This window comes from Ipomoea nil, unplaced genomic scaffold (genome assembly GCF_001879475.1).
Source record: "Ipomoea nil cultivar Tokyo-kokei standard unplaced genomic scaffold, Asagao_1.1 scaffold2360, whole genome shotgun sequence".
Classification (NCBI taxonomy): domain Eukaryota; kingdom Viridiplantae; phylum Streptophyta; class Magnoliopsida; order Solanales; family Convolvulaceae; genus Ipomoea; species Ipomoea nil.
Genome location: NW_017618788.1, coordinates 25217 through 38059, shown reverse-complemented (window position 1 = coordinate 38059; position 12843 = coordinate 25217). Strand labels below are relative to the sequence as shown.

At 38.8% G+C, this 12843-nt stretch overlaps 2 protein-coding genes across 2 annotated transcripts; one reads left to right on the top strand and one right to left on the bottom strand.

Moving 5' to 3' along the window:
• Positions 1 to 2120: 2120 nt before the first annotated feature.
• Positions 2121 to 3952, top strand: LOC109152078 (BSD domain-containing protein 1-like). The gene has a single exon (XM_019299657.1). The coding sequence runs from the start codon at positions 2284 to 2286 to the stop codon at positions 3619 to 3621; it is 1338 nt and encodes a 445-aa protein (XP_019155202.1). The 5' UTR covers positions 2121 to 2283; the 3' UTR covers positions 3622 to 3952.
• Positions 3953 to 4677: 725 nt separating this feature from the next.
• On the bottom strand, positions 4678 to 5523 carry LOC109152023 (uncharacterized mitochondrial protein AtMg00810-like). The gene has a single exon (XM_019299607.1). The coding sequence runs from the start codon at positions 5521 to 5523 to the stop codon at positions 4678 to 4680; it is 846 nt and encodes a 281-aa protein (XP_019155152.1).
• Between the last annotated feature and the right edge of the window lie 7320 nt (positions 5524 to 12843).

The window sequence follows — 12843 nt, the reverse complement described above, 5'->3', positions numbered from 1 at the left end:
CTTGCCATCGAATTGCTGGAACTTAGGAGGTTGATAGCCGTAGGGCATTTTCAACTCCTCAATTCTTTGTGTGTAGGGCTTAGCATAGGAATATGAAGGTTGGCCTCCATCCAACTTGCCTTTGATGGCCCCCATTATGTAGTCCTTCAACTGATCCACCGGTATCATGCCTTCGGTAACTGGAATAGTTTTCTCAGTTGCAGGTAAATGGGAAGCAGCTTCTCCTACCACATGGCTAACATGAGGTGGTGGTGATTGCTGACCAACCTCTTCTTGCCCTTTAGGTTGCTTTCCTGGAGCACGGCTTCCTTGCTCCTCCATGATGCTTCCTACCCTATTATCGAGGGTGTTAAGCCGTTTCTCTTGATTTTGGAGAGTGACAACCATTCCTTCCAGAGACTTAGCAATTCTAGCTAATTGCTCCTCCACAGACTCCGTGTTTGTCGCCATGGCCGGCATGACGTTGTAGACATGCGACCACTCAGGTTCAGCCTTCCATAATGGATGTGGAGGAGTTACGGGGGAAGTGCTCCCGCTACTAGCGTTCCCTTGCATAGAAGTTGGACTACCACCATCGGTAGCTCCCTTGGGAGAGGGTGGACTTCCAGCAAAAGCAATTGCCTTTGAGGCAGCAGGGGCCTTGTCGAGCCTTCGAACCACACGTTGTGCCATGGACTGAGGTTCAGGCACTTGGACCCCCAAATCCTTTGCGCGGTTCCTTGTCAGCGGACCTTGCGTTTTCTGGGTAGTGCCAGAGCTAGCTACAGGCGTAGACTTGGACTTGGTAGCTTGGGCATAGGTCCTCCTGAACATGGGATTGTTCGATGCCATTTGATGCGCAGGTAAAGGTATAGTAGTAGTAGAGAGATGAGAGGCAGAGCTGTCCCACTGGGCGTGCCAAAATATGTAAACGCGAAAAACTTGAATTGTATATATTCAATATTCAAAGTATCGGTTACAAGTAGTATCAAGTATATATCAAACGGGAAGGGGTACAATCTCTGTATAGGAGAAGTCCTCTGATTCTCTACTAGAAGTATGCCTATTAGAACTGTGCCGAATTCGGAATATGCCAAATTGGAAGTGTGCCGAGTTCAGAGTATGCTGAACTTGAAGTATGCCGAGTTCGGGAGTATGGCCAAACTGGAAGTATGCCGAATTCCTTGTTGAAAGTGTGTTGAGTTCAGAGTATGTTGAACTGGAAGTATGTCAAGTTCGGGAGTATGGCCGAACTGGAAGTATGCCGAGTTCGGGAGTATGCAGAACTGGAGTAGTTCCTTGCTGAAGGGCCTCCGGAGTTGGTAGCTTGTTCCTCAATGAAGGGCTAATATGCAGCTTGATCTTCAAAGAAGGGCTTCCGGTATTCAAGTGGCGTGTTCCTCAGCGCGGTATACGCAGTACAACTGCGGGCGTGTTCCAGACGATATCCTGGCGAGACTTCGGCAGAGCTTCAGTATGCAGATTTCCAGAGCTCCCATTCTTGAAAATGAAACCACTATTTATAGTGGTGAGGGTGAGAGAAAATCTCCAACCAACTCTTAATTCCTTATTTAATTTAATTATTTTAATTAAATTAAGGAATGTATCGGGACACCATTGCGTCCAGGTTCATGATTTCATTAAATTTCCAAATAATATCAAATATTCAAATTGCTCAAAGTTATATAATCCACATATAATTTTAGTGGGCCAAGACCAATTCAAACCCGCTAATTAGGAAACCCAATTCATCCAAGCAGCCTGGTCCGACTCAATTAAGATTTCACCAACTTGGGCCGAACAATCCAATCATTCAATTACACTTAATTAAGTAATTAAACTAATTAATTATTTAATGGGCCATTTAATTAACCCAATTAAATAAATATTAGTCCAATTAGCTTAATTAAAGTAATTAATTTAGCAATCAATTATCCACCATGGTCCAACAATATTATTTAATTTTTTTTCAATGCCTACCGTCTACATCGAGAGTATGTATGTGAAAGTTAAGAGTTTAAAATAAGAGTACACCAAGTATTTTTTTTTTTTTGTGAGAACCGTTCTAAGCATATAATTCTGAGCAAAAAAATTTTTTGTGAGAACCGTTTTAAGCATATAATTCAGAGCAAAAAAATCACAACTGTGCAGAATCGCCTGCCAACCCTGTCATAGCCGAGAACCGCCGCGCCGCCAAATTTTGAGCATATAACTATTTATTGACATACACACAAAAGTTACTTCCATTCTATCTCGTTTCTGGAAATTACGTATCAAACTATTTGTGTTTGAATATTTGTTTTCATGGACTTCTTCAAATCAGTATTCTCCGACGAACCGGAAAACTCCGATTCCGATTCAGAAAACCTCCCTTCTCCTTCAAATTCACAACCTCAAACACAATCTCCCCCCGGAGCTCCGGATACTAATCCGAATATCCCTGCCATAGCTAACGCCTGGACGTTCGGGTCGGGTTTATTGAAAACCCTAGCTTCAAAGTCCGAATCCGTGATTCAGAACTACCGGCGTGATCTCGAGGAGTTCAGCTCTGGTCTCAAGACGGAGACTGCTACGATTCGAGAAGCTGCGAGCCGCGTCGTCAAGGACTTGCCGGCTCGGCTCGAGTCAGGTGCCGCCGTGGCTCAGGAGTCGCTCGAAACTGTCGGCCAAGCTATCGACAACATCGGCTCCACCGTGACGGAGATTATTGTTCACGGTAAGGAGTCTATCCTTGCTGATGATGATTCTGGGAGTGAAGTGTCTGATTTTAACAGTATGTATTATCAGGGTGGTGATATTAATCTACAAAATTTGAAACCCTATAGTAGAATTGATGCTGCAATTCGAGCAATACAATGTGATGCTAAAACATATTGTGAGGAGCCCGAGGATTTAGAGGATTATAGAAAATGGAAATTGGGATTTGTTTTCGAGGAAAAACTTGAAGAGATTGGAGACTTGGTCGAGGGAAATATAGTGATTGCTGAAATTTATAGTGAGATTGTGCCCAGAACGGTTGATAGAGAGACATTTTGGAGTCGTTATTTCTACAAGGTTTATTGTGTTAAGAGGGCAGATGAGGCCAGAGCAAGGCTCGTAAAAAGGGCAATTTCGGGGGAGGAAGAATTGAGTTGGGATGTGGATGATGAGGAGGAGGAGAAGAACAATAAAAATGGAGCAAATTCTGACATGAAAAAAGAGATAGAAAAGTGTGAAAGTAAAGTAAGGAAGTTACAGGTTGAAGTTGAACAACACAGTTTGGAAAGAAGAAAGGATGACAAAGTGAGTAGCCTTAATGCCAAAATAGATAGTGGCGAAGATGAGAAAGGGGTTTCAGAAGGACGATTTGATGATGGCGAGTCAAGTGGAAAAACGTTTGAGGCAAAATCTGAAGATAAAGGGTGCTCAGAAGGAAAGAATGGTAATAGTGATTTTTCTGTTGTTTCTAGCCAACCATCTTCTCATGGGGAAGAGGACCTTGGGTGGGATGAAATTGAAGATATCAGCAGTGGAGATGAGAGCAAGGTTGCTGCACGAGTGAGCCCAAACAAAGCAGATCTGCTGAAACGCCTAAGTATGCCTGATGAAGAGGAAGAGCTTACCTGGGATATTGAGGATGATGATGAGCCTGTAAAATCTTGATTTTTGGCTCCATGGTACTTGGTCTCATCTGCTTCGTTATATCTACATATTCAACTTGCAGAATATTTTATAATGTGTGATGGTAATGCTTTCTTTCCAGTTTGTTTTGAAATAAAGCTGTGTATATATCTATATAAATTTTCTTTTATAATTCAAAACAAAATCATATAGTTTACTGGAAGTAGTGGTGTCTACTCTGTTATTGGCATTATACTTGAAACCATAGTTGCCTTAGTGTCATTCCCAGTATGATATACCATGAACTTTTTAACTTAGAACTGTAGCTGGCTCAGGCTCAGGCTACTTTCCATCTTACTTAGTATTATTCTCATCTTTGTTTCAATCATCATAATATCTCTATGTAGTCTTGTTTAATTATCAGAAAGTTTTCTTCTTTAAGTGATGCTTTTCTGGCGACCTCCTCGCTGTCATCCTTGCTGATAGATTGTTTGGCCAGCTGAAACTTATTTGAATGGATTGCTTTCAACTTTGGAAATGAACCAACGAAGAAATCACATTTTCTGGTATCACGACCCCCCCCCCCCCCCCCCCCCCCCTTTTATTGGGGAAGAAACTGTGTAATAATTCAATATGAATTCCTGAAAGATCATTAGTTAAAAGGCAATTTCTTTTAGTCATGATTTGATTTAATACGTGAGGATATTAAGGGTGTATTCCTAGATCTTTTTTGAATTTTAAAAAATTTTAACTAGTTTTTAAAACGATATTGATATTCCCTTTTAAAGAATTCTTAAAAACAATTATAGAATCTGTCAAATTATGTTTAGTTCAAATGAAACTCTAGTTAACGAGAAAGCGTTTTGGTCTTGATGAGGATTGTATTAAGTGATCAACAATACAATAGGAGTACAAGAGTAAATATATATACAATAGTAGAGACCTATCATAACTCAAATACTATATTCCTAACACTTCCCCTCAAGCGCAAGGGTGGCAAGAACAACATTGGGCTTGCCCCGTAAAAAGGAAAAACCCACGCCAGAGAGTGCCTTCGTGAAAATGTCTGCCAAATTATTCGTGAAAATGTCAGCCAAATTATTCCATATTCTTAGTGGAAATGAAATTCACCCGGATTTCTTTCTTGGACACCTTGTCACGAATAAAGTGGTAGTCTATTTCCACATGCTTCGTTCGCGGATAAAACACCGGGTTAGTACAGAAATAAGTTGCACCTAAGTTATCACACCATAACTTAGGAGAAGAAACCGGAGGCAAGCCAAGTTCCTTTATAAGAGATACCAACCACGTGACCTCCGGAGAAACATCCGTTAAAGCCTTGTACTCAGCCTCAGTTGACAAGCGAGCCAAAATACGCTGCTTCCAGTAGGTCCAAGAGATCAAATTGGCGCCTAAGAACACTGTGAACCCACTCGTAGACTTTTGGTTATTTGGATCACCAACCCAATCCGAATCAGAAAAGGCATGAACACCAAGTGACTGGGACTTACCAATCCGAAGGCCATAATGAACCGTACCTTTAACATACCGCAACACCCGCTTCAACATGCTCCAATGTGTTGTGGTAGGAGAGTGCATATGCTGACAAAGCCTATTCACAGCAAATGAGAGATCAGGACGGGTTACCGTAAGATATTGTGGAGCACCCGCAAGACTACGGTACTGCATCGGATCAGCATAGGGCACATCAGACACCTCGTCAGACTGAACGAGCGAGACAGGAGTGGCTAAGGCTTTGCAATCAACCATGCTGTTACGCTTCAAAATGTCATTCATGTAGCGTCCCTGAGACAAGAGCATACCATCGCCATGAGCCACCGTCTCTATGCCAAGGAAATAGGAGGGGCGGCCCATGTCACGAACCTTGAACTCACGAGCCATCTTCATCACCAGTTCGGTCACGCGCGCAGGATCGAACCCCATCACCAAGATGTTGTCCACATACACTAGTAAGTAAAGCTGCACATCACTAGTAGAATATATAAACAAGGAAACGTCTGTTTTAGAGGGAGAAAACCCCACGGAGATCAAGAAATCGTGCAACCGAATGAACCAGGCCCGCGGAGCCTGTTTGAGGCCATATAGTGTTCTCTGCAAAAAAACACACATGATTAGGATAAGACCTGTCCTCGTTGCCCGGCGGTTGACGCATGTAAATTGTCTCCGAGAGATTGCTATTCAGGAAGGCGTTGTGAATATCCAACAGCCGAATGGTCCAGTCTCAGGAAACAGCCAATGACAAGAGCAACCGCACTGTAGAAGGTTTGACAACTGGGCTGAAGATCTCAAAGAAATTCTGACACACAACCTGGTTGAAACCCTTCACAACCAGCTGAGCGTTATTGCGTTCAACCAAACCATCGGCCTTCCGTTTGGTACGAAAAACCCACTTGCAGCTAACCACACACACACACACACACACACACACACACACACACACACACACACATATATATATATATATATATATATATATATATATATATATATATATATATATATATATATATATATATATGAGTTAATACCATCTAAGGTCCTCCGAGTATAGTGATTTTGCCACGTTTAGTCCTAAACTTTTAAATTGACCATCTGTGGTCCCTCAACTTTCAAATTTAACCATTCGCGGTCCAAGTTAACCACCCATGGTCCTTCAAGTTTCAAAATTTAACCAGCTATGGTCCTCTTGAAAGGACCATGGTTGGTTAAAATTTAATACTTTAAGGACCATGGGTGGTTAACTTGGACCACGAATGGTTAAATTTGAAAGTCGAAGGACCACAGATGGTCAATTTGAAAGTTTAGGACCAAATGTGGCAAAACCACTATACTCGGAGGACCTCATATGGTATTCACTCATATATATATATATATATATATATATATATATATATATATATATATATATATATATAAATATATATATATATATATATATATATATGTATATTGATGCGTAGTATATTTGCAAACAAATAATTCTCGGAGTACGAGTTATCGATCAACAGGGAAGTGGTTGTATCAAGCACTAGTTACTAACTTATTCATTAGAGCTAATCCTAATAATTACTTAGATGATTGATTGGCATAAAATAAAACAGAGGTTCAGGATTTTGAAAACAATTAGAGAGAAGTTGAGATTCACGGGATTCAAGTATTTAATCACCTAGTGCCAATTATCGTTTGCAATATCTAGTTTGGAATTAAGATTTGTGTGGGAATGCAAAGTGGAATCGAATTACTCCCGTAATCTCTATTCCTAGTGAATTTCCACTCCCATGACTTAAACACCCAATAAGATCAAAGATCAGCATTCAATTATTCCTAATTACTACCATCTCCCGATGAGCAATAATCTAGAATAAACTTCCCCTAATAAGTTCCCCTTTCCCAAGGACCAACCATTAGGTGCAATCGTGTGTGCCCTAATTTATGCCCCAACTCCCATTGGTGACACAAACATGGCTATGAAGCTAGTAACTATGGCCATTAATTACAAGTATCAAACAATATTATCACGATTGCAACACAAGTATTAAACCCAAATAATAATATTTTAAAGAAACTGAGAGCTCAGGCACATAGGTTCATAAACACTTTTACCCAAGAATCTCTAAAGAATTTAGCCAAGCATGACTAAATTATACATAGCAAATATAAATAAAGAATTACAAATCATCAAAAGAGTACAAGAATTAACCAGACGATTTTCCCAAATCTCCCTAGTCTTCTTCTTGCTTTCCAAGACAACTTGTGGCTCTTGATTTCTCTCCTTCTTGTCTCCAAGAATCTCTGAATTCTCTCGGTCCCCGTCCTCCCATTAGGGTTGAGGAAGGAGGGATTTTATAGTGGGTACAAAGTTGAGATGAAATAGGAATCTTGTACCAAATTAGACTCAAATTCTAATTCCTATATTTAAATAAAGAAATTGTCGTCTTTAATGATATTTAGAATTTGGAAGATTCCTTGAATTGCTAACTTTTAATATGGAGATATGAGCCTTGAAATCCGCGCAATTGAAATTAGGAAAAGAGATCTCGCGCTTGTATTGAATTTTGCCCAGCTGCGCCACTTTAAGCGTCTATTTTTTTATCCGCGCCACTTTAGGCGTCTGTTTTTATCCCAGAAATAGACGCATATTCGACGCGGCAAGAATTTTCTCGACGCGTCGAGACTTCCTGTGCGCGAATTAATTAGCTACTGGAAAATTTCGACGTGTCAAGCCCTTGGCTCGACGCGTGAAGGGCTCGACGCGTCGAGTCCACTGGGCCCCGAACTCATCCAAAATTGCTCTAAACTCATCCTTGAACTCCCCTTGGTCATATCTTTGACCTAAAATGGTTCAAAAACACTAACAAACACCGTAAAATATTCAAAACAAGTGCGAATCATAATTAAATGATAATAGCAAGGAAAACATGTATTAAATAAGCAAAATTAAAGAGCTTAATTACTGTGATGATTCAAAATAACCATAAAAACAAGCACAAATGTGATAACATCACCCCCTCACACTTAAGCTTTTGCTTATCCTCAAGCAAAACTAAGGAATAAAATCACAAGTCAAAACGTACAAATTACTCATGCTCTCTCTTGCACAACCTTTCAAACCACCAACCCACTTGCTACAAAACAACAAGCTTCAAGAATCAAATTAGTTTGGCACATAAGAGACCCATTTCCAAGCCAATAACCAAGCACCAAGAATTTAAAGCATGTGAGGATCAAATGTGCACAAATACTCAGTTGAGATTATGCAAGATACGGTTCATGAATGAGTTCCCTTAGGCTTGCCTTTCATACTCCCCTAGATCAAATCTAAGAATGCATGCTAAGATCAAATATGACTTTATTTAGCTTGTAATGGGGCTACGGGTGATGGCTAACAAAGAAGTGGTATGGAAAAATTAATCAAAAAGAGAGAATGTCACAATTTATCTAAACTTTTCAAAATTTGGAAGAGATGAGATAATCATAATTCCAAGGAGCAAATTTCTTTTAAGAACTTAGCATCTCTTTGGTAAAGTGGGGATCCAAACTCAAAAACTTTCAATCTTTTTTTTTTTTTTTTCTCATTCTTTTCTTTGTCTTTGGACTTCTTTTGGATATAGCAAGATAATTTTAATCCAAACTTTCATGACCCCCACACTTGAACATTTGTAACACTAGCTACTTTTTTTTTTTTTTTTTTTAGCACAACTCCATAAAACTCTTCTTACGGAAAAGATAAAGATAAAAGTTTCATTCTCTCAAGGGTGGAAGGGAAATATTTGGCCACGGGTTAAGGGTTATAATAATGGGGTAAATCAAAGAAAAACAATCACAAAGAGGGGATAAGTGCTTAGCACTTATTTAAACAAACAAAAGGCACAATGGGGATACGAAGGATAAAAATATATATAGGGACAGGTTTAAAGGCTATGGCTAAACAAAAATGGCCTAAATCACTTCAAAACATGCAAAACTTAGACATCACTTAGGGAGTAATGAGGCAAGTTCTAGCAAAACACCCATGACCGGAATCTCACATAAGCCTTCACTATCAATGCAAAACACAAGATCAAGAATTAATCCAATTATTAAGTGGTTAACAAAGCTATTGGCAAGGGAATAGATCAAATATGTGTTACACCTCAAATCATCCATCACAAATTGAGATGCAGCAAGCACCACTAAAACAAACCACAAACCAACAAGAGAGAGTAATTGTAACTGCATGCTAAGACAAGTAACTTATTCACCAAAAATAGCATATGAGTCATCCAAGCAAAAGCAAAAATTTTAAAAATTTTAGAAATATCTCCAAATTAATGATTCCTCCCCCTCACACTTAAAACTTTGCATCATCCCTGATGCAAAATAAAAGGAAAGGAGAACAAGAGAAAAGAGAAAACTAAAAAGCAATAAAATAATCACGAACTAGAAAATAATAAAACTAAATAAGACGAAACTAGAAAGCAATAAATAAATAGGGAAAGTAATAAAAGATAACATGGGGTGCCTCCCATGAAGCGCTAAATTTAACGTCGTTAGCTCGACGTTACCTCTCTAGCCATCAGGTGATTGGAGAAGAAAAATCCCCTTCTTTCCATCAACTTTCTCTTCCAAGTATTTCTTCAAGTGGTGTCCATTTATAAACTCTCTTAAGCTCGAACCCTTCACGTCATCATGTAAGGAACCACATTTGCCTGAATCAAGAATTATGTCTCCATTCTCTTTTCTTTCTTTTTCAACACTCTTTTGTTCAACAAGTAATGAGAGTCTCGGATCATTCACATGAACCAGCAAGTATTGGGAATCATTAGATATATAGATAGGCAAATGTTTGCCATTATCCTTAAGAACTCCAATGCCTCCCAAATTCAAAATTTCTCTGAAGTTCTCTCCAAGGGAAGTGTTCTCCATTGGTGAGACATCCTCATTCAAATCATGTGCTCCATTAAGAACTTCCTCATCTAATGGGCAACTCTCTATATGTTCCTTGCCATCATTACCTTGCAACTCTACATTTTCCTCCCCGCTTGGTGTCTTCATCTCAATGCATTTATCAAATAATTCTTCATCTTCCTCTCTAAGATCCTCATCATCCTTTTTATTTCTCTCAACTTCATGACCTTCATTTGGCAAGAGCAACTCTTCTAGAACCTCTCCATTAAATGAATCTTGAAGTGGCTCTTGAATTGTCAAATCTTGCTGTCGAGCTATCATGTGATAGAGTCGAGCATTCATGCGATCAAGTTGAGCCTTCATGTGATCTTATAACTCCAGATATTTCGAGCACAATTGCATTACCTTGGTCTCTTTGGACTTCATCCCAATTATTTGGTCAAGTGATTGACAATCTTGTTGAAACTCTTGGTACGGCAACTCTTGAGCTCGCCCTTGATACTTGTAATTGGGATCCATGATAAAGCAATTTTCCGCCTCATGAGATCCACCACATATCATGCACCGTGAGGGTTGTGGAGTAGGTGGTGTGCATCTTTGATAAGTAGCTTGACTCATGTTGGCACAAAATCCTTGAGTAGATTGTTGAGGGATATGGTTGATGGGGTTGAGCATGTAACAATTTTCCACAAAGTGATTCCCACCACAAAATGCGCACCATTGGGGTTGTGATGTTTGATATGAACTTTCTTGATAATATCCTTGACTAGAGTTGACAAAATTTGAGAAAGGGAATTGTTGTTCCATTCCTCCATATTCTCGATTCATATTCCAACTCATCTCATAACCTTGAGAAGGAGGGTAAAACGGTGGCATGGTTCCTTGGAATGCATATCTATCCATAAACTAAATCACACTCAAAACAATGAACTTCTTATGGGTTAGCAAAATAAAATAAAATAAAAAAATAAAAATGGACTAGTCTCCTAGAATAAAGATTTCACTAATGTTAATACTGGAAACGCCACTTCCCCGGCAACGGCGCCAATTTGATGCGTAGTATATTTGCAAACAAATAATTCTCGGAGTACGAGTTATCGATCCACAGGGAAGTGGTTGTATCAAGCACTAGTTACTAACTTATTCATTAGAGCTAATCCTAATAATTACTTAGATGATTGATTGGCATAAAATAAATAAAATAAAACAGAGGTTCAGGATTTTGAAAACAATTAGAGAGAAGTTGAGATTCACGGGATTCAAGTATTTAATCACCTAGTGCCAATTATCGTTTGCAATATCTAGTTTGGAATTAAGATTTGTGTGGGAATGCAAAGTGGAATCGAATTACTCCCGTAATCTCTATTCCTAGTGAATTTCCACTCCCATGGCTTAAACACCCAATAAGATCAAAGATCAGCATTCAATTATTCCTAATTACTACCATCTCCCGATGAGCAATAATCTAGAATAAACTTCCCCTAATAAGTTCCCCTTTCCCAAGGACCAACCATTAGGTGCAATCGTGTGTGCCCTAATTTATGCCCCAACTCCCATTGGTGACACAAACATGGCTATGAAGCTAGTAACTATGGCCATTAATTACAAGCATCAAACAATATTATCACGATTGCAACACAAGTATTAAACCCAAATAATAATATTTTAAAGAAACTGAGAGCTCAGGCACATAGGCTCATAAACACTTTTACCCAAGAATCTCTAAAGAATTTAGCCAAGCATGACTAAATTATACATAGCAAATATAAATAAAGAATTACAAATCATCAAAAGAGTACAAGAATTAACCAGACGATTTTCCCGAATCTCCCTAGTCTTTTTCTTGCTTTCCAAGACAACTTGTGGCTCTTGATTTCTCTCCTTCTTGTCTCCAAGAATCTCTGAATTCTCTCGGTCCCCGTCCTCCCATTAGGGTTGAGGAAGGAGGGATTTTATAGTGGGTACAAAGTTGAGATGAAATAGGAATCTTGTACCAAATTGGACTCAAATTCTAATTCCTATATTTAAATAAAGAAATTGTCGTCCTTAATGATATTTAGAATTTGGAAGATTCCTTGAATTGCTAACTTTTAATATGGAGATATGAGCCTTGAAATCCGCGCAATTGATATTAGGAAAAGAGATCTCGCGCTTGTATTGAATTTTGCCAGCTGCGCCACTTTAAGCGTCTATTTTTTTATCCGCGCCACTTTAGGCGTCTATTTTTATCCCAGAAACAGACGCATATTCGACGAGGCGAGAATTTTCTCGACGCGTCGAGACTTCCTGTGCGCGTATTAATTAGCTACTGGAAAATTTCAGGGGCTCGACACGTCGAGTCCACTTGGCCCCGAACTCATCCAAAATTGCTCCAAACTCATCCTTGAACTCCCCTTGGTCATATCTTTGACCTAAAATGGTTCAAAAACACTAACAAACACCGTAAAATATTCAAAACAAGTGCGAATCATAATTAAATGATAATAGCAAGGAAAACATGTATTAAATAAGCAAAATTAAAGAGCTTAATTACTGTGATGATTCAAAATAACCATAAAAACAAGCACAGATGTGATAACATCATATATATATATATATATATATATATATATATATATATATATATATATATATATATATATATATATATATATATATATATATATATATGAAGTGGTTCTGGTGTGAAGACTCTTCTAGGTGGAACATGGGGTGAGATCTAAACCGTAGATCAAATCTAGATCAACGACTCAAATCAAAGAATTTTTTTTAAAAAAGTGTGTTTCCTGGAAACTCGATGCATTCTCCTATACCATTTTTGAATTGACTCACCTTTTTTTTTAAAAAAAATAACTG